Source organism: Phasianus colchicus, chromosome 10, assembly GCF_987193195.1.
Source record: "Phasianus colchicus chromosome 10, bPhaCol1.hap1.1, whole genome shotgun sequence".
NCBI lineage: Eukaryota > Metazoa > Chordata > Aves > Galliformes > Phasianidae > Phasianus > Phasianus colchicus.
The window spans coordinates 16,516,719-16,544,022 of NC_143445.1; the positions used below are offsets into that span (position 1 = coordinate 16,516,719).

Here is a 27,304-nt window from a genome sequence, read left to right on the forward strand (position 1 = left end):
TCCCAACCCCCTAAACGCTGTACTCCAGAACAGGACAAAACAAAGACAACATACCAAGTCAGTTCTTCCATGTGTCTGTAACAGTGACACTGAAAAACAGCCCAAAAAGGCTAAATTTGTCACAAAGCGTAGTTTAATTTGACAATCATCATAAGGCATCCATGTAAATTAAAAATTCCCACCAGGGTCACATACATTCTCCCACAAAATAAAACGTGCTAAAACGGAGGCCTGGGATTCCAAAGGATGCTTGTGGTCACTGCCTGGGCCAGGCTGCCACTACCCACAGGGGGTCCAGGAAACACAGCACCAGCAGTGCAACTCAGGAACTGGAAAGTCAGCTCACACAAATTTCTATCAAGAGAGCAACAAACAAAAAGAGGAAAGAGATCTGTACAAAAAACGTCATTCTCTGTCCCTTCTGGGAAAACAAGACAGAACAAAAAAGGTAAGCCATTTACCAAGCACAGAGTAGAGCTTGGAGTTCAGAAGCCCAGCGATGCTGATGCCCCGTTCTGAAAACTAATGAAGCACTAAGGAGGCCTGAGTTCATTATTGCTTCGTCCCAGTTCAGCCCAGGCTAAGGCTATGGTGAAGTCCAAATTAATTTAAAGCCAGAAAACGCAGATCCAGTAACAGCACCTAAGTCCCCATCCACACATGGGTGTAAACAGATTCTTTTGGTGAAAAGAAATCTCCCAAATTTCCCCTCTCCCTGTGCTATGCAGATCCCCATAGCAGTGCTAGAATTTATATAACAGCTTCTCTGTCACACCTCCTTTAGCTGAGCATCTGCAAAGTGTTTCATTTTGCATTCACACTCATCCACTACCCTGCTGATACATCAGCTCAGAGAAGTTCACTGGGAGCTCACCAAGAGGCACGCAGTTGGCCGCATCTAAAAGAACGTGGCACAGAGTCTAAGAATCATCACCTGCACTGTGTGATAGTAATACCAGCCATGCTCTGCCTTCAGCGCTTCGGAGACCAAACGGCACAGACAAGAGCTCCTCTCCATCCTGAGTGCCTGGCCAGCGATCAAGAGAAAAAGCACGCTGTGTAAACAAAATGGCATCTTGCCACCACCACGAGTCAGAAAACAGACTCAAATCAAGTGGGGCTTCATATCAAGAAAGAGTGCTTCCCTTGGATTTCCATATGATGGGGCAACTTTTAGAGGCAAATATTATTCAAGGCAGTAGAATTTGAGTGTGGGTATCTCCGGGGCTGACTTACAGGCCCACCATATGCTAGGGATCTAAAACAATTAAAGGTCCTGTTAATTTTTCCGAAAAGGACAGAACAGAGAAAACACAGTGTGTCTGATGAACACACACGCTAAGACACTACCAAAGCTTGCAGTTAGACTTGTCAAAACAGTTAAAAAGGTTTAGGCATCCAGTTTGTACCAGAATGGATGGCATTTGGGCACCTAACTTAACTTTGTGAAAATTCGAGCCTAAACATTTCTTTATTGCTTGTCCCATTGAGTGCAAAGGGAAAAGCGAGGGGTTAACCACAGAAGGATTTCAAATCCATCATAAGGTTTCCCTGCTCTTCTTTACATGTATAAAAGCATATCTATATGTGAAGCATTATCATTCTTTAGCCACCTGGAGTAGGGGGATGAGGGAAACAGGAGCTATTTCATTTCTTAGTTATCTGAGCATCAGACCCTGCTTCCCACATGATGATACCTCTGTCACAGTAAGAGCATGACATGAAAACGTATCTACTGCCGCTGAGAATTCCCAAGTCTGCAAAATTTCAGCCCAACTATCAGGATAACGGCAGATTGACACCCATACACTCCTCAGCAACGTACACACAGCAAGTAGGACATGCCTCGGTGACCTCAGATGGAAAAAACAAACAAACAAACAACCAACCTCGGAGAAACCAACCAGAAGAGCCTCAGGAAAAAGAACTACCCATATTCCCCGCAAAGGCAACTGCCCAGGAGTCCATGTGCAGCACAAACCGAATCCAAATATCCATCCCACAGCTGAAGATCTCCGAAGCCTGGCAGCGTCACACACTGGATACTTGAAGGCACATTTCCTACGTGTTTTGGAAGAGAAATCCAGTTACAACAACACACTGCAGCTGCAGGGCTGAGGGAAAGGAGGCGACACTTGGCATCTCTGATCCTGTCCCCACGTTCAGGCTCTGTGGCTGATGTGAGCTGGTGATCTAAGCAGACACATTAACATCCCTGAGTGAAATGGCACCGTTTGTGGCCTCTGAGACTTTGTCCTCGAGCACCATTGCTGGTGTGTCTGCAGTGCCTGCTGTAGTGTCTATGGCAGGAAGTGGATTTAAGCCCTGTGATAAAATCTGTTGGATGGTTTTCCGCAAGTTGGGGTGCAGCTGGTTTTGGGTCTGGTAAAAAATTTCTAAGGCAAAAGACTTGAGCGTGCCAGTGCAAAGGTCCTCATAAAGTGGAATTGTGTACATCCGAGACATCTGCAAAAAAGGAAAACTGGATAATATCACTCCAGTAAAAGCCAAGAGGTTCAGCTCTCCTACAAGCGTATTCCAAGAGACCTCAGTGAATCCAAGCAACACATTTCTTCAAAAGATGAAAAGTCCCTAGAGAAGTTTAATGCAAAGTTTGATGTAAATGATAATCAAAACCCACTTACTCTCTATGACTGAGCTACTTCCCCACAAAGAACAGAGCTATTTACAAGGCCAAGGAGAAGAGGCCACAGAGAACACATGCATTAACCTTTTGCTCCTGCATAATAAAAAACACTGAAAGGAATCTCTTGAGCACTAGCTTTGTCTGAAGGGTACATATTCCAACAATCACATGATTTAGTATTGTAAAAAACTCTTCTCTGGAAACGCTGGGGCTGCCATAACGCAATGCAAAAACGCACTGGGCAGAGCTGGGACAAGGACATTGAGTTAGGCTGGAAAAGCACAGACTATCTGTAGGCATTTCAAATTCCATCTGCCCATTCCTCCCCACCACTAGCAGGTGAGCCGTGCTCGGCCCCTTCGCTACACACCTGGTCTACACTTGGCCAGGAAGCAGAAGTTCCAAGGTCTTTCACGTCGCATGTCTCATGCACATGTCTCATGCACTGAGAGGTGCAGTGATTTTAATCCAGCAGTTAGTACCTGGTTTTCCAAGAAGCGACGGACTTTGTAAAGGTCTGGGTAATAGTCATTGCGGACTACAATCTGCAACCAGCGAATGCGGATTTCTGCGTTCATGGAGTCCAGCTGAGAGGAGTAACATTCCGAAAGCCTTTTTATCACCTCTGAAAAGAACATACACAGAGAGAAAAAAAAAAAACAAAAAACAACGATGACCTGTTTTGTCAAGTTTGGAGGTCATCAGAAAGTGAGCGATAGCACCAAGGCAGAGTAGGGCTATTTAGAATACAATCTGTCATTCCAGGAATACGTTTCCACTGTCCTTACAGAGTACTCACCATGGCGCAGAGGTGACCCATCCAGCAACCTGTCCAAGAAGAGCACAGTTTGGAACGTTTTCCATTTAGTGAGGTCAGCACTGCTTGCAGCAGCATCAAAATCCAGAGGCTCAGTGGTCCAGAGTTTGAAGAGCGTCTCCACTGGTCTGGTCAGGCTGGATCCCTGAGATAAATCTGGCTCAGCTAACGGAGGTCCTGTAGCATTGAGCCAACGTTCAAACTCCAGTCCTGGAATGAGGAGCACCAAAAATGTCGAGCAGGAGTCTCTGCAGATGGCTTGGCTGTCTCAAGGTTCGGGACTGCTTCTAGCACAGTTAAGAGAGGTTCTAACAGTAGCATATCAGACCAACCCATAGTTACAGTGATATAACAGTGTTAGGTTCATCAAGCCTGTGCTCCATCTGGAACAGAGACAGCAACATCTCTACCAAATTTAACCATGATTCTTCTAGAGCTCAGCATTACAGTGAGTAAATAAAAGAAAAACACATGTGTTCATTGGGCAGAACGGCTAAAAAGTATCTGTGATCAAATCATGTTCTAATAGCAGATTTGGCACATTTCTCTTTTGTTGAATTTTGAGGAACACTGGAAAACGTGAAGCATGTTTCCCCCAATAAAAATAAAAAAGAGATGAGAGGACTGCCTAAACTCATCCTCATCCACGTGTTTATAGAATCGGTAACTAAATCCAAAACAAGCTTTAGCAGGATTTGGTTTCCAGACACACTGATCACTCTGCAGTGTGAAAGGTGAGCTAATGAAAGTTAACCAAGGGCCACTCAGATGATCAGTGCCAAAATGGTCAGCAACTTACAACGTTCTCATTCCTCACGACAGAGAGGGTAACAGTAACACAAGACAACCATTTGTACCATAGATGAATGGCTGTTGCCAACGTGTTTTGTTTCCCTCGACCTTAGGATTTGCTTCTGCAGCCAAGTACAAAATTTATCATCCAGACTTCTTAGTTTTGATATCTAACTAAGTAAACTGCATCCTACCTGCTTTGTTCTCAACACATTGCTCTTTCAAATCTGGAAAAAAATTCAGGAAGGAATCCAGAAGATCTTGAGCCACAACACTGGTAAATTTGTACTTCTCAATGTAGGCCTGAAACAGTGAAAGGGATAAATGACAGTTAGGAGGAAGGTAGCTTCTTTTCAACGAAGAACCACACATACCATTAAAAAAATAGAGACGAAAAAGTGAGGAGAAGCACTCAGAAAGGTGAATGACAGTTCAAAAAAATTATATATTTATATATAAAAAACAATAAATCAAAAAAAATATTCTCCTTCTCCCTCTCAAATAAGAAAAGTGACAACTCTCAATCTCCAGAGGAACGTATGTGCATGCACACTAACTCTGAGGAAGGAGTCAAAGCGTCCTGGGTCACCACACAGCTGGGACAGGTAGTAAACAAAGCAGTAGCCTTTCTCATAGGTGAAGAGGTTCATTAAATTACTAGGATTTACACCTGGAAGGAAAAGATAGTGTTATAAGAATGTGCAACAAGAACACTGATGTCCAACCAGTCATAATGCAAAGACACCCTAGAGATCTCAGAGTCAAGATGCAGTGACTTACAAACAGAACAAGCCTGTGTCAGTACATGTAATTTACTGCAGTAAAATAACAGAAGCAGTTTACTGCAGTAAAATAACAGAAGCAATCTAAGAGTCAAACTTACACTGTATGTTTTCAAATATAACGATATAAAGCAAACAATACTATGCTCCATTTCTGAGACCTCCAACAGTCTTCCATTCAGATTCAGTATCCCCACATGCATTTGGGGTTTATATATCATCTAGACTGAAGACTGCTTCACACCTCCAGTGATGATGACAAAACTAGAGAACCATCAATCCTGCACTCCATATCTTGCTCAAGGGACAATCAAGCAGCCTTCACCAGCACACAGCTCACTCAAGGGGAGACCAAGTATACATCTGTATATGTACTTATAAAGATGAGTTAGACCATTTTGAAGAAAAATTCAATGCAAGTTTCCTTGCTTCCTATTAGACTAGTTTACACACAAGTATTTTGTTTTTCTTTATTTTCTAAAGGGCATTTTAAATAACATAATTTTGGTCTGCAATCCAACAGTGCAGATGTGCAGACATTTTGTACAATGCTTTCAGCCAAAAGAAATACCTGGCTCCAGTTTAACCTGAAGCTTGCTGACCGGGTTGTCTTCTCCAAGGAGCTTCATCTGTCTGTGGAGAGCATCGAGGCGGAACGCAGTCTCCAAGCACGTGAAAGCAGCTCCTGCCCAAGAAACAACACGGTAGTCATGGGACAGTGGCTGAAGAACTAGAACAGGTACAAAATAAAGATGACTGAGACAGCAACAGCAAGAGAGAATCTCAGTAATGTACAATCATCAGAATTTGAGTGCAAGTTCCTTTCAACTCCTTGCAGTTCGTAACAGTGCATCATACAGGTTTCACCTTCCACTCAGTAGGACCTCTCTTACAGGTGCAGCTGGGGATGCTGCTCTTCTAACTACAATGCAGAACTTTCTATGCTTCATGCCCCACTAGCTGCACTACACTGGCAAGTCAAGTCATCTTTCCTACGCCTTGCAGATGTGTTACACTGTGGAAAAGACATTTCCAGATGCAGCAGGTAAGTATCTAGGACCACTAACGTTTTGGTTTTCTTCAGCAAGTCTTCAAGAATAGTGCTTATTACATAGATACAAGCACAGAGTCTCACTGTATACAGAGAAATCTGATACAAACTGAATGAGAAGTAAGGACCAGGACATATCTGGAAGGTAGAAGAATCTGTACTGGCAGAAAAATGGGTAGATGAAACAAAAAGAAAACAAGAACACTGCAGAATAACTAGTGCTTAGGGCAATTACTTCAAGCTGTAAGCAGGGAGGAGGATTAAGCAAGATCCAAGAGGTGCAGTGGTCACTGGGCTCCAGTTTCTGTAAACAATGTCATTACAAAAATGCCTTTTTATTAACTGCAGAAGATATGCCAGAAATGATGTCAGAAATGGCAAGATTTAGATCAGAAGTTTGTACTTGAAACAAAATTGAATGCAAAAAGAGCTTGTTACAGAGTGGCATGGAGAAAAGCACTGCTTAGTTTCCTGAAGTGAAACAGCCAGCCCTGAATTCCAAGAGGACACAAATGAGGACCTTGCCTTATGTCAGACATACGGCCTGAGATGGGACAGAAAACAGTTCAGAATCTTCTGAACTGTTCATATTGTTCCCATATAGAATACAATGTGAGGTATGAAAAAGTCCTGACCACTGAGAATTACTCAACATAAAGCAGCTCACATAAAACACAGAGTAACATCTCCATAGCTGCTACAAGCACTTCTTTCTCTAAATTTCATTATCATCATCTCCAAAAACAATATACATGACTAAAAGCTAATATACTCTCCTAAGCGCACTTGCTGCCAACATTTCCAGGAAGGTGAAGTAGAACAAAATCATTTACATAGGACACATGAAAATACACACAGTACAAGCTTTTAAGAACATAATGGGACAAACTAGTGAAACATACATTTCTATCATTTCATTTCAAATTAAAAAAACAAAAAGCAATAGGAATGATTTACTACTTACAGTTGCTATAGATGGTACCCCATGCAGTTGACCTATTAATTTCATTGATACAAGCAGCTAAAGTAGAGCTCTGCAATCCTACAAGCAGCCCCTGGTAGCTCAGCAGACAGCTACTAGTTGTGTGTATTGCATTTACTGGCTACTACCATCACTCCTTCCCACATTAACTACCAACTGACCAGGTGGAGACAAACTGTAAGCATCCCTGATGTTCAAAGCAGAGTTTGGGACCGCTAACGTTCCAGAAAAACAACGACAACAAAAAAAAAAAAACAGCTTCCAACATATTTTTGAGCTCCCAAGGAAGCAGCTCTCAATTGTTGGTTGCACACATCAGAAGGAAAATCCTCTCCTACCATAGGTCTCAGTGGTGATCCGGCGCTGCGCGTACGTGGCCAGCCCTTCGCTCAGCCACATCTCCTCCCATGTAGCATTGGTGACCGCGTTTCCAAACCAGCTGTGGGCAACTTCATGAATGACATCGATGATTAAAAACTCATCGCTCTCCAGAATGGAAGAAATGATGAAAGTCAGGCATGGGTTTTCCATGGCAACAATAGGAAAGGATGGAGGAAGAAAAACAATGTCGTATCTAAAATTAAAGGGAGAGAAACAGTACAGCGGTAAATTACACCTACTTCAAAAGACTTACATAGAAATATACGTGTATATTTTTCCCCCTTACAGAAAGCTCTTCTTAGAGGTCTTGAAACTTCAGGAACAACTTTCTAGACCACTGGTTCTTCTAAACTGGGAACCACAGGTTTGTTCCCTAGGCCAAATTGCTGCTCATGCTTGGACATAAGGCTGGAAGCCTTCAGCTCTAGCATGTCCTGCCCTTCCCAGAAGCACCACACTCTGTTCACACATGCAAACTCACCACAAGTTGTGTATCTGACCGCCAGAACCACGAACTTTACATACACTGCCCACATACAGATGCAGATCTTCATGACTCCCCAGAGGCCCCCAGGAAACAGAGGCTGGGAAGCATGGAGGCAATGAACTGATTCCTGCATTGCCAGCAAAACGGCACTGGAACATAACAATACTATTTCTTTGGTTTTCTGAGTTCCTCCACCAATGATCAGCACTGGCACTTCATACCAGGCCTTGTTCTCAGACCATTTCAAACAAAATTAAAAGAGTAACAACCACACCTATTCTTGCTTACCTTTAGCAAATAAGTGTGGGAAGCCTTTGCAAACATTTGCTCCAATTTGAAGAATGAAAATACTCTCAAGAGCATTCTCTTTTAAGACATAATCAAGCTTAACTACAGAAACTATTAGTGTTGGAGCTAAGATTCTAAGTCCATAATGAATCATTTCAGCATTTTCAGGCACAATGCAATAGATATAAAACAAGACAGCACCTTTGACTCTCAGGGAAGGCCAACTGTTCAGAACCCCCCAGTGCTGCTCACCATACCAGCAAAATACCTCCATGCTCCCATGGTCCTCGTTCTTATTATTTTGTTCCCATCACACGTTCCTAGGAGACTTATGAAACTCACCTTCCCCAAATATATGGGCCATACAGGCTCTCTGCAGCAGTCAACCAGCGCTCGACCATGCCAGAAAGCTTGCTGATGGCAGTTGGCAGCAGGCAAGGCTCTGCCCACACTCTGCTCCTGTCAGAAAGCAGAAAACATCAGGTGATACTTCAACAAACGGAGTTATCTCTCAGAAATAATAGCCTGCTTCCTCAGCGCGTGGCCGCAAATGGTCATAGTTCTAAAAGGTCTGGCATCAGGCTTCAGCCTTCTTTAGGCCAAGCTGCAAACCTTACCTTGGACCTATGTCTGCATGTATAAGGTCTCCTGCCACCAGGGCCACGAGGTAGGCAGGAACTGGATGTTCCATGTAGAACTGATACACTCCGTCTTCTAAGAAGGTGCTTTGAGTGGCGCTCATCAACACCTGCATGCCTGCTGGAGCCTGGAAGAGCGACATGGTAACACCAGCTGATGGGAGACCAAGGCTGAAGGACTACAGCACAGATCTCTCTGTTTCTGATGTATGGTAACGCATGTAGTTTTTTTTATACCATTAAATATCGTAAGGAACGTTTTATATTAAACAGACATACACACATACAATCTAACTATGCTTTCACAATTAAGCTCTCATAGCTACACCAATTTGTCACTGACCTTGACGGTGGCAGAATAGGTGCATTTCACTGCTGGTGTGTCAAAGCAGGGGAAGAAGGAGCGGTTACACACCGAGTGGCCCTGCGTGAAGACAAACGGCTTGGCGTTGCCGTACGTCAGTTCTGGGTCCAGCCACCAGATCTGTTGAAGCATTGAGAGAAGAAGTGAGGGAAAAGGATCGAGTCTGAACCGTCAGAGAGCAAAACCCCAAAATCAAGAGGATCCAACACGAACAGGAATAGCAGGGGTCACGTAGTGCAAGCAAAAACCAACACAACCGGAGGCTGAACAGTGTACACACTGTTATCTCTGACCCTGACACTGCCCTCCCAGCTGCAGCACCAGCGATTCTGACACTGCACAAAATGAGTCAGCGTGCATCAGGAATATCTCTGCTCAGTAGCACCACAGGCTGCTTCATACAGAGCGATGAGGTTCTGAGTGGTCACAAAAAACCCCACAGCACTGAGTGTGTCAACTTTCAGTATCAAACAGTAAATAAATCATAAGTCAGAGCCTCAGCAGATCATCAGAACTCACTAAGAATCATACGAAGAAGGGCAGTTATTTGCCTGTTGGGTTTTCCCGTTCTGAGTGCCATGTTTATGCTTTCACATGCTCCCTGCCTCTAACTTTGAAGCACAGAAACAATCTCAAATCACAGAAACAATTTCAAGTAAGTATTTTCTTGTAATCCTAGAGCTCTGGAGCTGAACTTTTATGGAAAATAACAAACATTGTGAAATTTGCAATAAAGTCAGAACTGCCTGAAGTCCTGGGAACAGTCGGGCACAAGGAATAAAGCTTCTGAGTCTACTCATTCTCAGATCAAAGCGGCCAATAAATCTGAACTTGGGGAATAGCAGTTAGTGCCAACACTCCTTTGGCTCTTGTTTTCAAAAGAAAGACATGAAGAGCTTACAGAGAGAAGCCAGGGTACTATCTCAGCTCTCATTTTAATGGCATATTACAGTTTTGCTTCCTACTAATCTGTGTTCTGGAAGGCAAAGCTTCCCCTTTCTCCCTCTGCCCTATAAAGTTACTCTTTAACTTTTTCCCTTGCCTTCAGACCCTTCCCCTCTGATGCCAATGTGTTCCTCTCCCAAATCACCCACTTCAGCACAACCCCTGGGGATGGGTGCAAGGGACAGAAAGGAAACATACAGCTGTTTCTGAAGGGAATTAGGGACAAATACCTCATTAAAACTTAGTTTGAAGACAAAGCTTCTCACCAGAACACACGTTCACATACATACACAAGTGCTGTGCTTTAACCCAGGTAACAGCATTCTAATGACCCAGGAAGGAGGCTCAGGAAGTGACTTCTTCAGGATGTGCCCCAGTGTCAACACTGAAAAGCACTCTTCCCAGCAGCACTCTGTGCTGGTAGCACAGGTGGGACCAGCAGCCTGTCACATCAGCCTTGGAGCAGAGACTCACCTTCAGAAAGCCCCATGCCCTTCATTTTCTGAGCAACATTAAGGCCAACAAAGTGCAGAGAGAGATAAGACACCGCCAGAACTAAGCACAACCCCAGAATAGGATAGAAAAAAGGTTGACAGCAACGTCTGCAGAGCAGAGAGATAAGGGGAAGCGCCCTGACCAGCACAGGAAGAAAACATAAGCAGGAAGCAAAGGGGAGCTAAGAAATTAATGCCTGTTTACAAGAAGCTCCAAGAATTTACAACACTTTCCCTTCAATGTGCTTCCCTTTCTATGACATTTGGTTGAGGTTAAATGAAGCAGAAGCCCCACGGGCCAAAAGGAAAAAGTCTGCAGAGAATGAAGTATTTTTTTCCCCTGTTTCCCAATGCCTGCAGCTATGCTGCAATCCTCCGCCTCTCTTTCCAGATGCACTTGGAACAATGATTAAAGTTATCCTGAAACAATATAAATAGATCTGCAATATAAATAGAGCGGCCGTGCTGCTGGACAGGGCTGGGGATGAGGAGCAGAGGCTGCAGCCCAGAAAGGAGTGCGATCAGCAGCCTGTGGGGGCAGGGAGCTGGGCCACTGTGGGGCAGAGCAGCACATGGGTGCATCACCAAATCCCAACCGTGCTCCGCTGAGGAAACGCGTATGACAGCATCGCGATCTGGCAAGCGACAAAAGTAAACAGCTGAACCTCTTCCAAGTTTAAAGTCTTTCCATGTTTCCACCTGCATTATTGATGGAGGAGAGCGGCGGTGCCACAGTGGCCAGCAGTGACTGCCTACAGAGCGTCCTGTGCAGCTGGGACATGGGGGATGCGATGGGACCCAGACAGCAAGTCACGAGAGACTGGGAAAACTCAAATGGATTGCCAAGGAAGTTCCCAGCACTGCCCTTTTTGCTAAATCATAGTGACAAGGAAGCGCACTCACTTTTACAGCAGCACAGAGCAGGGTTTGCACTGAAGGTTGTCATGGAAAGAAAACAGCACCGTGTTGAGATGAGCGCTGCCAAATAGGAGGTGCAGCAAAGCAGGTCAGAGATGGGTGTGTATTTTTCCCTCCAGGACAGGAGAGCAAAAATACTGTGAAAGAGTCTCCGCAGGGCCAGGAGGTCAGCACAAGGAGGAGCTGCTGCTTTCCCTACACACCTGCACCATGGGATGCACGGTGCTCAGCAAAGCCTCGCTCCTGAACAGAGGACGTGATGCATGGTTCCCTGCACGTGGGCAGCCCAAACCCTCTACAGAAGTCAGGTTTAAGCTCCCCTCTGTCTCCCAGGATCCATCACACAACCAAAACCATCAGCTCCTCACTCCATAGGAACGAGGAACAGAAGTTTTATGAGAGGCGTGATGCCGTGAAGTTGCTTCACCCACAGGAGAGAAAAGGGACCGCACAGAAACACGTAGGTCAGGCGTGTGCATGAGGTGACTGTTCCACATTTGGTGTTACTCATCGCTGTTAACACAGCGCGAGGCTGGAAAGGCGCTGACAGACAGCATGACAATAGCAGCGCATGACTCTGGAGCTAAAAAGATAACCCAGCGAGCCCCGAGCAGCATGAAGGGCTGGAGCAGGTGCTGCTTGGGGACAAGTATTTTGCCAGCCAAAACCTGCAGTCCTGGGCAGGCTGTGAGATGCAGCACTATGTCGGAGCGTGCCTGCTCCTGCTTCCCAGCACCACTCAGAAAGGGCAGCGTGTGGCCCTGCTCCATAACCAGCAACAATTCCAACACCAGGCCTCGGAGCTTCGTTTCAGCCAAGCACTATTAGCTACTAGCACTATATGCTATTAAAGCCACAGTAAAGATGCAAAAAAGAACGAAGATTAGCTCACAGCGGATCAAAGAGCAGCGGGGTGAGCTGTAGGAATGGAAAAAGGGCTCAGCTCCCAGCATCCTCACATACACGTGGATAGGACGGGTGGTGAGGCAGTGGCAGGACTCCCTCTGCACACAGCAGGGCAGGCTGCCCCTTGGCATCAGTGCTGGGGAATCCCAGCAGAAGCCCAAAATAAAGCTACTCGCTCAAGAGGGGCAAAGTGCGTTATCGTGCACTGAGGGAGCTGCGGCTCAGCCAGGCTGAGAGCGATTACAGAGCACGGCAACAGCCAATGAGCTTCAGAGCCTTCCTGCCATAAATAAAGCGCCGAGCAGACAAAACACACCGGTTCCTTCATGAAACTTTCAGGGTTTCAAAGACCATCGACCCATCCCCACTGACCACGGCCCTCAGTGCCGCATCTCCACCGCCCCTACAACAGAGACAGTGACCCCCCTCCGCCTCCCTGGGCAGCCGCTGCCAGCGCAGCGCCGCTCTTACGGAGAAGAAATTGTTGCTGACAGCCAAGCCGAACCCGCCCTGGCACAACCTGAGCCCGTCTGCCCCAGGCTGCAGGGCTCTCCCAAACCACTCCTTTCGCCCTGACCGGAGCACCCCCTCCCCGCCTCCCCGCCGTTGATCCCCGTACTCACGGCGGGGCCGTCGGCCGTGGTGTAGCGGACGATGACCTGGAAGGGCTGGTGCGGCTGCAGGGCGGCGGGCAGCGACAGCGTCAGGGCCGAGCCGTAGTCGGTGAAGGGATCCACGCGGAAGCCCAGCGGGCAGGCGGCGGCGGGCGGCCGGGCGAACAGCGGCAGCGGCGGCTCCGCCAGCGGCGGGGGCCCGGCGGGCGGCTCCGCGGGCGGCGCGGCGATGCAGGGGGCCGAGAGGAAGGTGGCGGTGGAGGGCGCGGCGGCGGCGGAGCACGGAGGCGGCGGAGGAGCGCAGGGCGGCGGCGGGGGCGGAGGGGGCGGCGGGGCCGGGGCGGCAGGAGAGGAGGAGGAGGCGGCGGCGGCGGCTTCGGCGGGGGAGAAGGCGAAGGAGCAGGGGGCTTCCCCCGGCGGGGCGCGGCGGTAGGCGGCCGAGAGGACGCGCAGAGCCGGGTGCACGTCCAGCACCAACGCGCAGGGCTGCGGGCGCAGCGCGCACAGTTCCAGCACCAGGCAGCCCGCCAGCGCCCGCGCCTCGGGCCGCAGCTCCAGCCCCAGGTGCAGGTGGCGGAGGGCGAAGAGCTGCGAGCTGGAGGCCGACGCCACGTCCGGAGGCGGCGGTGGATCGGGAGGAGGAGGCGGAGGGGCCGGCGGAGCCTCCGGGCCGCCCGCGGAGCCCTTGCGGCAGCAGCACAGGCCGGGCGGCCGCGGGGCCGGAGCCGCCATGGAGCGGCGGAGGAGGAGAGGAGGCGGCCGCTATGTGAAATCCATGGGCGGGCGGGGAGGAGGGAGGCCCCGGCGGCCGGAGCGGCCGGGGCGGGGAGGAGAAGGGGCCGAAGGGAGCGCAGGGCCCGGCCCGGAACAGGCCGGGGGGGGGGGGGGGGGGGAAGGGGCTGCGTGGGCTGGGCCGCCCCGCCCCGCTCTGCGCCGCCCGCCGCCTGCGCGCGCACAGCCACCGCGCCCGTGCGCCGCCGTTCCGTCGGGTGCGCGCAGCGACAGTCGGGCAGCGCGCGTCCGAGTCCCGGCGCAGCCGCCGTGCCAGCCGATGAACCGCCAAGGCAGCTCTTAAGTGACACGGGAACGTTTATTATGTGGTTGCGGGTTTGGCGAATCCACAGCGTGCGTTCCCAAGGGCCCCCCAAGCCTCACACCGTGACAGCGGAGTCGCATCGTTTCCCATCGCACCGACGCGCCCGGGCGGCACGGCGCGGCACGGCACGGCTGGCTCAGCTGCAGGCAGCGCCGAGCGGCCCGCAGTGTGAGCCCGGCCCGACGCTGCGGCCGTCCGCAGCACCTTTGGGTGACGGCTCGTAGCCAAACGCACTGTAGCCGCAGTACAAAAACAACGTGCTTGCCTGGCATAGGCACTACAGCTACCCGGCATCTTCTCATCGTATTCTTTGGACGCATCTTCAGGAAGCAATTCTGTCCTCATTCCATTCTAACTCAGAGGAACTTTTTGTCCTCCCCTCATTTTTCTCTACACACTCTTCTTGTAAACCGCATTTTCTGCACTCATCCTTTCCTCCCAGTGCCTTTCCCCGTGTCTCAGTCATCCCATTCACCTCTAGGAATAAATGTCCTTTCTCAGTTTTTGTTCCTAGCAATGTTCTAAGGCCGCCCGCTCTCCCTGTGGGTTTCCTCGAGGGCTGAGCAGCAGAGCACAGCCCCAGAACTCCGCATCTGTCCACATATCAATCAATCTTCACCAGAGGTAACAGCCATGTCCCCAGAGGCACTCAGACTGGCACAGCTTCAGGGCCTGACCTCAGATGTAATTACGCCCATCACACCGCAGAGCAATGCCACTGGGCGGTTTTAGAAGCCTCCAACATCCATTTTGTTTGATGTCCCAAGCGAGTGGTAATGCTGCACTAACCAGACAAGATCAAACAAGCAGGAACGTGTTCTAAGAGTTTCTAACCTTAGGACAATGAATCACGACCTGTTGCACTCAGTGCCCAGAATGGATGAAATTCCCAAGGCCCATATAGCAAACCTGAAAGCTATCTTAGGTATGTTCCTCTCAAATTGTACATCTGTTGCTCTTGGACCACGTTCACCACCAACGCAGAAGAGCATGACTGGCAAGCTTAGTGTAATTAATCCTGAGCGCAGCTCCCTCTCACAGCTATGCCAGTGTTAACATCTACTGAAAAGAGCAGTCTCACTTTGCCTCCCCTCCAGGTGTGCCTTCCTGTCTCCTTTGGACAGCATTCCTGATTTTGGAGGGTGAACTTTCTGCAAGTTAGCTTTCTGGGTCACTGCTGGCAAGAGCCAGGGCTGGCATCGGGAAAGCTGAAGGAACTCCCAGCCTGGAAGAAGAAGGAGGACAAGGTCAGTGGCAGCCTCAGGCCACTTCGTGTTCTCTCTCTCCCTTAAAAAGTGTTCGATTTCAACCAATGACATTTTATGTGCTGCTGCCTTCAGGTCACAATCTAAGCCCTGTGAACGGTATGATTTACCTGCTATAGTGGTAGGTAGGAATGCTGCAGTCGTGTCACATTATAAACAGTAACACACGTAGGTAAAGTACATGAAAATATCTCAGCTTAAAAGATTTTCTGTATTCCAGCTGGCCTCCCCATTGCTAAGTGACTTGACAACTAGCATTATAAATGGTTACTCTCTGTCCTGCTCAACACAGACAAACATTGCAAGCCTCCTCCGCACTGGAGGGCACAAGTTACCCACTGCATTTTCTTGAAGAAAAAAGCCCCACTCTGAAGGAAAACAAATGAGGCCATGGTGCAGAAAGGAGAAGAAAGCCAGCCTGCAACAACTGAGACAGGGCTCAGAAAGGGGAGAAGTGATTTACACGCTCAGAACAAACCACTTAAGCCAATAAAATTTACAAAACCCAAAATAGTTTTATTTACTTTTCAGATTTTTGCCTCGGCGAGACATTCTGCAAACATGCTAAGGCTACAAAATGCCCAAGTTGACAAAGACATGCAACGCTGACCATTCAATAAGTCACGGCTATTATAGGAGCGACCGTGCCCACCTGGGCCGCAGGTCCCATAGGACAGGGATGGTGTACAGTGATCATGGCAACGCACTACACAGGACCTAGTAACCTGAGGTAGGTCTCTTCACAGTAAGAAAACAACATCCTACACCAGTGTTACATCCTGATCAGCAGGAACCCGTCTGAAGTTCCCGAAGATGTGGAGTGGGGGCTGTTTCCTTAACAAGTGTGCAATAAAGAAACAGGAAATATTGATGTTGTTTAACCTTAGTATACGTGAGCGGAACAAAGAGTTAGTGTTACTCGTGCCAGAGAAAGCCAACCTAAACCTCTGAGGAGTGTTAGCAGCTTCAAGATAAAGGAGTCAGTCAGCTGGAGCAACTTGGAAAAGGCTTTCCTGTCAGCATACAGGGTAATGGTTTGAACCTTACGATTAATTTGTTACAGATCATTCCATAAACAGTTACATTCTGGTTGTGTTAGATCAGCGAAGCAGAAAGAGCATAAACCCTGCTGATACAGTCAGAAATACTGCATCAAGACACTGAGAAAATATGAGGCCTTATAATGTGACCCAGAAGTGGTTCTCCACTCAGGAGATCACTAAAAACCCTGCTTTGGGAAAGCATTATGGCAAGCAGCAGCCGCTGCTGTGGTGAACATTAGCGATGCTCCAAATAGCTTTGATAAATTACAATGCAATAGAGTTACACCACAGTGCTCTTCTTCCCTGTGCTAGACAACAATGATGTGACAATAAAGGACACTATTGCAAAGCTTCACTTCCACTCAGACACGCAGAAAATCTGGCACTAGGAAAAGACAACTGTAAGAGACAAAACGGTGTCTGATACAGCCTGATAACAAAGCCAGATCTCTGGTACCATAAACTGTACAAAAATGATAGAAAAGAATATGCACTGTTATTAATACAGTGCTTATTTTAATATAAAATAAACAGCTTACATTTCCACTGTAAATATAGGCTATATACAGAATTATGTATAGATATAGCTACATGTATAAAGCTTCATTATAGGCCTCTGATACATTTATAACTATGGCTCCCTGAGCCATTCGTAGAGTGCATTTAATAACCAAAAAATTAGTAATATGATTATGGAATAAATACAATAATAAAAACATGAAGAATTCTCCTGACACGGTTTTAAAAACTCTCTGGCTTGACATACTGTGCTAAAAAATAAAAGATGAAAAGGCAATAATCTGCTTGGAGGAGGAGGGAGAGCTGGCCTGCCACAGGCAGGGAGTGTAGCTCTCCAAAATTAAAGTGACTTTGCCCTGAATTTTAGCCCTTGACAGCGACCTTGTTCTCTGCAGCAGCAAACATAGCATAGAAGCGCGAGTTCTCATTGGCCAGAAGGGCAGACGGCGTGTCGAATTCCACTACCTAAAAACAAACAAGGCAGGTAAAGCATGTTAGGAGAAGCCAGCAGAAGATGGATTCCCATTCACACCCCCTTGGACTTGTAACGTGGCAGTAAAGAAGCCAAAACTTGGCAGTCTTTAGACAAGACAATAGACAGTGAAAGCATCTGCCTTTATGCACACATGCTATAACCAGGGATGCTTTAAACTACATTACACAGATGTTGGGAGAACCCAGCAGGCAGCAACCCCTGGTGGCTCTGGCAAACAAACTGAGGCAGATGCTATGGGTTTTTACTTTCTCTATATTCAAGAGTGTTTCCAAATGTTCCTACATTTGACTTTAAGTGTTTATAGCTTCCAGGTGGAAGCCTGAAAAGTGGTTATCTGTCACATGGCAGTTCGGTATCAGAATGCTTTGCAAACTGCTGCTGAGCCCCAGAGGTGCTTACATTATTACCCATATCAAAATTAAATCTACAAAGGACAATTAAAAACACTTTAGGAAGTTTGTTACCCTGTGGTATTTTCTTGGAATGTAAAAGAAATTTTCCCATCTTTGATCTTGTCATGTTGAGGCAATTACTGATGTTGTTAGAGAATTACAACCAAGGACATGAAGGAACACAGGATTTTCTACAGCAATGCCAGTTGTTCCTTCAGTTTAGCCTATACACATGGCACCACCAGACTGCAACAGGAACTGAAGCCACAAAAGTCTTTCTGCTTACCTGTCCCTGTGTTAGCACCATGATCCGATCGGAACCCAGTACAGTATGCAGGCGATGAGCAATTGTTAACATAGTACAGTCTGCAAATGCCTCTCTGATGGTCTCCTGAATCAGCAAGTCAGTCTCTGTGTCCATAGCAGCTGTTGCTTCATCCAGTATCAAAATCTGAAAGTAGTGCATAATCCTGGCTGTTACTTCACAGTAACTCTATCCCTTTCTGAATATCGAAATACACAGAATGGGCTGAATTGCCATCTGTGGTAACTCCTGGTCACAGCAATCTTTACAGAGTTGTGGTCACAAAGGTAGTCTTGACAAGCACCATTTCACCCTACACCAGGAGTATCCGTTGGTGCAACCCCTATGCCAGTTTGAATAAATCTGACTGAAAGCCATTTCTCAATGCTACCAGTTTGATATCACCAGCTATTTCTCCCATCGATGAGCTCACCTTGCAGCGACGTAGGAGAGCTCGAGCTATGCACAGTAACTGCCTCTCTCCAACTGAAAAGTTTTCCCCATTTTCCATTACTTCTGAGTCAAGTTTCATAGGCAGCTGGGCAACCTGCGTGGGAAAGAAGAGAGAAAAAAGCCTCAGAGTTGAACAGGCCTTTTGTGTCTCCATGGCACGAGTGTCACAGCAGGGAGACTTGCTGCACAAAGCCTCACAAAGGACAGATTTTAACTTCTGTATGAATATGCATGTATGACATTTACACTTAAAAATGTAAATGCAGAATGCACGTCTACCTAAGGCACACAGAAAAGCATTACTTTTGAAATTCTGTAGATCCTGAAGAGTCTCTGTGATGAAGCAATGCTCTGCTGTGCTACATACTCAAGAGTACACTTTTGAAAGGTGGCATTCTCCAAACATTCCATCTCATCTTTAGAAATGAAGGGAAAAAATTCCAGAGAAATGCCTTTACTGGAGGGTCTCTGAATTAGCCACTAGTGGAATGTGTAGCTTGGAAAGCCAAAACACAAACAGATATCCCATAGACATCATAATACTTACACACTCCTTCATGTGAGTCCTTTCCAAAGCAACCCAGATTTGCTCCTCACTGTATTGATTGAAAGGATCCAAGTTTGATCTGGAGGGGGAAGCAGAAAGTGTAATCAGAATTTGTTTTTCAGCAATGAATGGCAAAGAAGCAGTGCACTAATTTGTCCAGATGGACAATTCCCATCTAAGGTTCCACTGAGAGAATTTCCTTGCCAAGGAAATGAGATGTTCCCACTATAATAGTAGCCAAGAAATTATAGAGTAAAAACAGAAGACAAAGATGCAAAAATTTCAAGCAAATCTAAAGGAAAAGCAAGAGTTCCACAAAGGATGATCACTGAGATGATTCTACCATTTACCTGTGCTTTTTGCTCTGTTGTAAGAACAGAACAGAAGCCAGGCTGCCTTTGTTCTAGTCACAAAGTCTCATATGACTTCAGTATGAGCTGGCAGCTGCCTTTTTCCTTCCTGACTAATTATGGTGCACTAACCTTACAGTGCCACTGAACAGCACAGGTTCCTGAGGGATTATTGAGAGTTTGCTGCGAAGATCTGCCAAACCAATGTCGTTTATTTTCACTCCATCAATTTTAATGCAGCCTCCAGACAGTTCAACCAAACGAAAGAGTGCCATTCCAAGGGAAGACTTCCCTAAAAATGAGACAGAAAAACATACCAGTGTAGAAACTAGTATAAGAATCATAGCAGACATTTGAGACGAGACAGCATTTCTAAACTTGTCCTTTAGTAGAAGTAGTGTTTTAAAGTAACCTGAAGTCCTGGTAAACAATGGTGGTAAGTGCTGAGGTTCAGCATTTAAACTTGTAAGCAATAATAACTGCATATTTAAAAATTCCATTTTGGAGCTGGTGTAAAACATCTTGCAATCAAACTCTTCACGTGACAAACTCCTGAGATAGCTTAGAGCCAAATCTAGCTGCAGCACCAGTACAGAAATCTTTCATGGCAGTCAAATAAGCTACAACAAGCATTTATAGGCAGCATTCTGTGCTGGTAAGTGGTTTGGGGTGTTAAACATTATAAGCATATTGGGGCTCAGGTACAGATACATTTCTGTTTTAAAAGGAAGCTTGTTTTTATTGTTTACAGGGATCCCACTTCTGTATGCACATGAACAGAATCCACCATTGACAGGTTACTGGACCACTCTTAGGCAATTAACTTATTCAAACACAGAAACCAGAAGAGCCAATATGACTGTCCTGTAACTGTAGTATGTTAACTCTGCTTGGTTTTTCCTTACCTGAGCCTGTCCTTCCCACAATGCCAATCTTTTCCTTCGGTTTGATGGTAAAGGACACTTTTTTAAGTACGAGAGGCAGATTTTCTCGGTACCGCATCTCCGCATTTTCAAAAACAACTTCACCTTCCTGTGGCCAGTCCAGAGGGGGAGTTTTATTCTTAATTCGAGCAGGAGCTTCCAGGGAAAGAGTCTTTAAAAAGAAAAGAAAAGTTCAGTTTCCAGTAAACAAAGCACCAAAAAGGAAAGCTGCAGCTTTCAGTAGTTCTCTGCAGACTCAGCCCACATCAGTTTGCAGCACTTTTAAGATGAGCAGTGTGGCTGGATACAGGATCAGGGTTTCAGAAGCAGTTTCTCAGTCTCTTACTGCCACACTAGTATTCCCTGCTGCTGCCTCAATAATGATATTGGACCTTCTTCCCAACAGTGTTTTTCATCAATAGGATTAAAAATGTATTTTAGGCCTATTTTTTATGTCCACAATCCTATTGAGTTTTCTGGTCTTCCAAAGATTAGATGTGACATCTGCTGTATTTCTGTGTCTCTTTGGCTATGCTGTGCCAGGGTCTCCTCTGTTGATTCTGACACAGAAGAAAACATCTACATGAAATACTGTACAAATATTATTTTCCTATTCCTCATTTTCCCCTGTTTTGTTAAATCATTGAGCCAGTTAGGCCCCTTCCAGCTCACTTTCACTGTTATACCCCTCAGCAGTAGGTCCCTCATTTAGGCAGTTCACAAATTATACAGAAAATTATACAGAAAAGCAGAACTTCAAAAAATCAAATTGATATTTAACATGTTTAAAATGAAGATCACTTTCTCATAGTTGGCGCAACCAGCCTTGGAGAATGGCAGAAATCCTGCCATGAGATAAATATCACATAGCTTTAAGCACCTAAATGCAAATATCTCCACTGAATCACATCCCATCAACTCCTTTATAGTAACTACAAAGAAGTTGATGTTTCTATAGTGTGATTTCTCTGCATTTTAATAAAAACATTTAGAATGGTTAATAATTGGCCTCAGGAGATACCCTTTTTCTACACTGCCTATAGAGAGATCCCACAGGGACTATGTCAGTTGTGGACATCTGCAGTAATGTAAGTCAGAGGCAGATTAATTGCACCCTGAAGGGTTTGAGAAAAACAATGGTCTTCTACAAAAGAACTGGCATTCTTTGAGTTTGGTGCTCAAAAAGCAACCTCAGTGCTTACACTGAAAGAAGCCAAGCCTCAAACTTGGTAAGACACCCAACCTTCCACTTTAGCTTCATAGTAGTTTCAGAGTTGCATAATAAAATGTCTGTCTGGAGAGATGAGTAGGACAAAAATAATTTCAAAAAGCATAACTTATTTGGGATCTCAAATGATAGCTGGTAACTTATAAAACTTATAACTGTAGCCTACGACTACAGGCTTTGCCACTGACGGCCTAGCAGTGATAAACCATCTTAATCCAGTGAGAGGTATCAGGCAGTATTTGGCACACAGTTGTGTGGTACACATTTCATACTAAGGTGGACCATAGCTGGCTTCCTCTTCCTTTACCCTAGTGATAAACAAGAAATTCAGCTGAATGTGTTATTGCCCTACCTTGATGTAGTGATCAATCCTCTCCACTGATGTGAAGCGAGCTTCTGTTTCTGAAGCAAGTCTGACTGTAAACTGGAATAACCCTGTTAACTGGATGATGGGAGGAAACAGAGAGAAATATATATTTTTAGTTGATTTAAATGACTAAGCTAAAGGATACTTGACACATGTACTCTTGTCTTGGACCCCTTATATTTATCTTCAAGATACCCTTCATTTATGAATTGCTTGAAAAGCCAGCAGCTTAGAAAGGTTTCCCACAAGCAAAAGCTTTAAGTGTTAGCCATTTAAATTCTGTAATTTTACGTTATTACCACCAGGAGGCAGAAAAGGGCAAACAACAGGACCAATAACCATTCTGAGCCATGATGCTGACTCTGAATTGACATCCTCCCCATTACCAAAGGGGCATCTTTTCCCATTCTTGTATATTTAGAAGTATTCACTGGTCTGTTACTCTCACTTGTTACTGTGAGGTACATTCAATAAGAGAGTAAGTTATGCAGACACACTCACTTGCACAGCATATGAAATAGCCAGTCCAGCATAGGCTGGAGGAATCTGGCCATGCATCAGAACAATCATAAGGCCAGTGGTTGTGATAAGAGCAATGCTGATAATGTCCAGCCGTACAGCCAGCCAGCGCATTGCACAGCTGAACAGGTAAAATGGTGCCTGATTGTCATCAAGGAGCTCCTGATACCTGAAATACATAAATAAAACGTCAGTACACCTTCCTGAGCTTGCAGTGCTACAAAAAACCTAGCATTCTGCTATCTGATCTTGCAATTCAGTTTCACACCGATCACAGTCGCACAGCAGAGTGTTTTCCTGCTCTATTTAATGTAAGCTGCTATCTAAGCAGTATCTTCCCAAAACCTCTGTGAAAATTTTATCTTGCTCCCATGCTGCTGGTCTCATGACACCTTGCACCTGCAAAATCTGACACTGTTATAGCAGGTTCTCATGGGAAGCAAATACCACTCAGAGAAGAGAGGTCTCACTTTCCCTCACTATCAGTTATTTTGCAGTTTTAGTTTATACCAGAGAAAACCAAACATAGTCCATGACGAAGCGGATAATAGTCACTTAAATACTTGATAATTGCTGTCTAAGTATACAGGTGCACAGCTCATCAATACGCACACAGGGGATTAGTTAACATGCCAAAAAATTGCCCTCATCATTATCACTGCCACCTGCTGCAGAGAAGCCCAGAAGAGTACACTCATCTGGGACTCCAGCACTACTCTTCCCAGTTGGCTACCAGACTCTTTTTCCTTCGCATTCTCTTTCTTGCCCTTGCTCATTTTTTCCCCAAAAAAGTAATTTACACTGTTAGACCCAATGTATGTCACCAGCTACAGACAACACTGAAGTCTTCCTGAATGTTAAGCTGTCACACTCTACTTTTTGCTCCATCACTTTCAGCTATGTATTCAGACTGACCTGTGCAGGAATTCCTGTCCTTTGTGGTATGCATGGATCGTGGAGAGACCCTGTATGCTAGATGTAATGTGAGACAGGAACGGAGACTGTGTGATGTTATCCAGACGCTTAAGCTCTCGAATAAAGACTCTGGAAAGAAAGAAACACTTTTAAGTGCCATGTACAACCACTGTACTGATGCATATATATTTTAAGAATCCTGTTTCCCTACTAACAGGTCAAAGTATCTCTACTTCTAGTCACAGCAGCTGAAGAACTTACCTAGACACAGCATGCAGAACCATGAACAGGACAATGAGGGGACCCACTGCCACCAGGAACCAAGGGAATACCCCAGAAATCACCCCCACACAGAAGAACACAAGAATAACGTTCTGGATGAACATTTCTGCTTGAAATGGCAAACGAACATCCACTGGAAAAGATGAAGGGAAAAGATTTTGAGTACAGGAGGTTAAAACAACACATATAAAGCAATTCAGTCCAGCTGTACACCATCACTGGCAGGAACAGTGATTTCTCATGGTTTTTTTCAAATGCAAGATGTACATCATCACTAGAAGCACTTTTATTTTCTTAAATGCCAGTTGTTTTTCCAATTATTCCCATTAAATAATACTGATGCAGCTCTGACCTAATTACCACCTTTTCTGCACATGAACTTCACTCTGATACTCCAGGTTCCCCTGCATTAACTGTTAAGAGTTCACGTGCATACTGTAGGTGCAAAAGCAGCTATGCATTTTCTTATTCATAAGTGGACAGACCTGAGATATCAGCTGCCTCCTACAAGCAGAACCCCGGTATGTCCCAATTCCTGCTGAGTCTATTGCAAGTACACACTTGACAAGAGAGACGGGTGGAATCAACACTGTCATACCTTCATCCATGTCTTTGGAAAACCTGTTGAGAATCCGGCCAGTAGGTGTAGTGTCAAAGAACTTCATTGGGCTACGTAGAATCCGCCTGAAGAGCTCATCATGGAGCCTTGAGGATGCTCTGAGTGTTCCCTGACAATGTAGCAAATGTTAGAGCATTATGAAAAGATGCCTGTCTGTTACTGCCACCGATCCCTCCCTACAAGCATGAAAAAAAAAATTCTGCCAATTTACCCTCTTCAATTTTAAGTATAGATTTTTTTCATACACTTTGCACTTTGAATCAGTGGAAGGAAGCTATTAATTCAAGCAAAAGTTTAAGGGAAAGCATGATACAGCTCCAAGAGATGACACGATAGAAATTTTATGATCCATGATCTGACCTTATCTAGCTTCAAAGTGCCTCTGGGGAAGTCACCAAAAAACCCACAGAGACAGCAACGTGCCAAAGCAGGGAGGGAGGGGTAGGGATGCATGAGAAAAGCATCAGGCAGCACTGACACTTACCTTTACAAAAACAACACCACGAACAGCTTTCAGAATCAACATCACTGCCATAGACAGTGCATAGATGCCAGCGTAGTAATGCATGTGGGGGTTATCTTTCATGCTGTTACTTATGACAGTGTCATTTCCCAAAGTCACAGTGGTGTTCTGTGGGAAATTCAAGGTTTGAGTGAATAGTTAAGATAAGGATTAAGCACATACTTATTTCACATGGTAGAATTTAACTGACCCCCACCACTGACTGTTTTTGACACTTCTATTCTCAAGAAAGTACTTCAGTAATCTTTGAATACTTCAGAAAGTGGTAGGTGATATGTGCTATTTCTGTAGCATCAGAAACTCCCTAAAAGGTTACTTCATTTGATTCCTAATCTCCCATTTCATACCTATTGTTTCTATACCTATTGTTTCTTGTGCTCTGTAGAACATCAGATACTTGTACATCACCAGTGCTATTACACAGAACTATTCACCTTGGATGTGCGTTCATTGTCTCCTTATTAAACACAGTTATTTTCTGCCAGGATGCAGAATTTCTTTAATAATATACTGTCATAATTTTTTTTTTTTTATTTAAAGTATATGTAAGGATCTCATTACTTATTTTAATATTGCTGGCAATGTGCACTTCAGGATCTATTCTCAGAGGCTAGGTTGTTAAAGCACAAGCAAAAAAAAAAATCACAAACCCAGCAGTCATATTTGAATTTTTAAAGGCAACAAGACTTGCAATCAAAGCCCCCAGAGTGGAAAAACCCCAAACAGTCTTCAGTCATTATATTCTTCAAAGCAGCTCCCAAGAGTCATTTGACTTAAAGCCATAAACCATAACAAGACTATCCTGCTCAATGTAAGGACACATTCAAACAAAAAGTAGCACTAAAACTAGCAATTCTTCCTGCAGCTTGTTGGGGCCGCTTTCACATTTTCACTTCCTTTTCTTTGACAAACCAAGACAAGGAACAAGAGGGCAGTATAAAACCCCATGAGCTATTACATCTTTTTCATTACTGGAGTTCTTAGTCTTGAGACGAACTCTCTAGCAAGATCACCTCTTGGGGAGCCTTACAACTTACTTAAGTTAGGAAGCCCCATTTGGTCTCCTGTGACTGCTTGGGATTAGTCTGAGAGCAATTCCCCTACTCATTAAGTAAAAGAGAATAGAAATGCTATTTATCTTACTCCGCTGCCTTGCTTGATCCAGAAACTCAGCCACCAGTTGCTAAAAGCCGTACTGCCCACATTCAGCACAAATAGTGCCATTATCACAAGGAATGCAAAGGGGCCTCCAGCTGCCTGAATGTAGATGCCATAAACAGACCAGGGGACAGAGCCTTTGCCTTTCTCTTCCAACTGAACCAGTTGGCCTATGAAACAAGAGGAAGAAGGAGGAGTGAGGAAAGTTGCTCTTTTTGTGAACATACACAAAACAGAAGCTGCTTCCACACTGTACAGAATGCTTTCAGAAACAGTCATTATTTAATATGTGGAAGATAATGGTTCGGTTTTTCAAAAAGTCACAACTCTTCTACAGAATCATTCAAGTCTGAAAAAGCTTCATCAGCACACTTAAATACTACGAGTCTCACTAAGGCTTTTAAAATCCTGCTAAAGGTCAAAGTTAACATTAAACAGATAACCTCACAACAAAGGTCAGACCTTCAGACTCTTCATACATAAACATCATGTCCTGCCTAGGAATGTGCAAGTGCCAAGCTACACACACTGCTCTCTTCAGATAAGAGGAGAGGTGGTGCTGGAGACAGTACTGTGAACTCCTTCGCACCAATGGCAAATGATCCATGGCAGACTGATTAAACTTCTAATCACTGTGCTGGCACCAACACTAAATGAATTAATGAATGCTCTCTGCCCACTGCCTGAGTCCCATCAACGACAATGAACCACCAGGACTTGAGACAGCTTTCAAAAACTTAAGAGGCACATTCATAATATAGTTTGAAAGCAAACACTTTGAGCTTATTAGTGTATGAAATAACTAACTGCAGTACAAAACTTAACTACGTAGTTACCCTCTTCCTTCTTCACAACCTTCTCCTTCTTCACAGAGCCTGCTTTGGTACCTTTATCCTGGGGTCTTTTCAGTGAACTGTTTGTGTTCTTCTTTATGTTAATCTGTAGGAAAACATTGACACAAAACATACACAAATAATTTTCCTTTACATTTTCACAGCTGAACAAAAAGTTCTTAATAAGCTGCCTCCTAAACATAAAGGCTTTCAATAGCATAGCACTGATTTCAGGGGAGATGTAAATTTTGCTGTTATAATGGATGATTGCCAACTCTGATGGATTCAATTCTTCTCCATTGACCTCAACTGCTACAGATCTGTACTGGTGGTGTGCAAGGGTTAGTTTTAAACAATTTTGGAAAT

At 45.2% G+C, this 27,304-nt stretch overlaps 2 protein-coding genes across 8 annotated transcripts in view; both read right to left on the minus strand.

Annotated features, from left to right (window-relative positions):
- Positions 1-115: 115 nt before the first annotated feature.
- RNPEPL1 (arginyl aminopeptidase like 1) lies at positions 116-13,985 on the minus strand. 3 transcript variants are annotated; one of them, XM_031603512.2, is made up of 11 exons: positions 13,116-13,984; positions 9,209-9,349; positions 8,845-8,993; positions 8,570-8,686; positions 7,410-7,645; positions 5,610-5,723; positions 4,814-4,926; positions 4,451-4,559; positions 3,447-3,674; positions 3,130-3,272; positions 116-2,466 (listed from the first exon to the last, which is right to left on the minus strand). In XM_031603512.2, the coding sequence occupies exons 1-11, from the start codon at positions 13,836-13,838 to the stop codon at positions 2,194-2,196; spliced, it is 2,346 nt and encodes a 781-aa protein (XP_031459372.1). In that variant the 5' UTR covers positions 13,839-13,984; the 3' UTR covers positions 116-2,193. The 3 variants fall into 3 exon arrangements, 2 of the variants coding, with proteins under 2 accessions (XP_031459372.1, XP_090003597.1); XR_016469692.1 differs by having other exon boundaries at positions 2,337-2,466; positions 3,018-3,272; positions 13,116-13,985; XM_090147471.1 differs by lacking the exon at positions 116-2,466 and adding an exon at positions 2,519-2,592 and having other exon boundaries at positions 13,116-13,985.
- A 192-nt stretch (positions 13,986-14,177) lies between these two features.
- The window catches only part of ABCC5 (ATP binding cassette subfamily C member 5), a 40,459-nt gene continuing 27,332 nt past the window's right edge, over positions 14,178-27,304 (minus strand). For all 5 annotated transcript variants that reach the window (XM_031603517.2, XM_031603518.2, XM_090147468.1 and 2 more), the window contains 15 exons: positions 26,942-27,044; positions 26,091-26,275; positions 24,909-25,055; positions 24,404-24,533; positions 23,785-23,938; positions 23,524-23,652; positions 22,591-22,777; positions 22,075-22,164; positions 20,477-20,666; positions 19,704-19,863; positions 19,222-19,300; positions 18,655-18,768; positions 18,204-18,368; positions 17,411-17,494; positions 14,178-15,427 (listed from right to left, as the gene is read on the minus strand). In XM_031603517.2, the coding sequence (XP_031459377.1) occupies positions 15,374-15,427; positions 17,411-17,494; positions 18,204-18,368; positions 18,655-18,768; positions 19,222-19,300; positions 19,704-19,863; positions 20,477-20,666; positions 22,075-22,164; positions 22,591-22,777; positions 23,524-23,652; positions 23,785-23,938; positions 24,404-24,533; positions 24,909-25,055; positions 26,091-26,275; positions 26,942-27,044 (1,971 nt within the window). In that variant the 3' untranslated portion in view covers positions 14,178-15,373. The remainder of the gene's footprint in view (positions 15,428-17,410; positions 17,495-18,203; positions 18,369-18,654; positions 18,769-19,221; positions 19,301-19,703; positions 19,864-20,476; positions 20,667-22,074; positions 22,165-22,590; positions 22,778-23,523; positions 23,653-23,784; positions 23,939-24,403; positions 24,534-24,908; positions 25,056-26,090; positions 26,276-26,941; positions 27,045-27,304) is intronic.

Coding starts and splice junctions, on each gene's coding strand:
- RNPEPL1 (XM_031603512.2), bottom strand. CDS start 13,838: ATGGCGGCTCCGGCCCCGCGGCCGCCCGGCCTGTGCTGCTGCCGCAAG. Junction 4,927..5,609: donor TCAGGTTAAACTGGAGCCAG/GTATTTCTTTTG, acceptor TTTTCCTTCCAG/GTGTAAATCCTAGTAATTTA. Junction 3,273..3,446: donor TGGGTCACCTCTGCGCCATG/GTGAGTACTCTG, acceptor TGTTCTTTTCAG/AGGTGATAAAAAGGCTTTCG.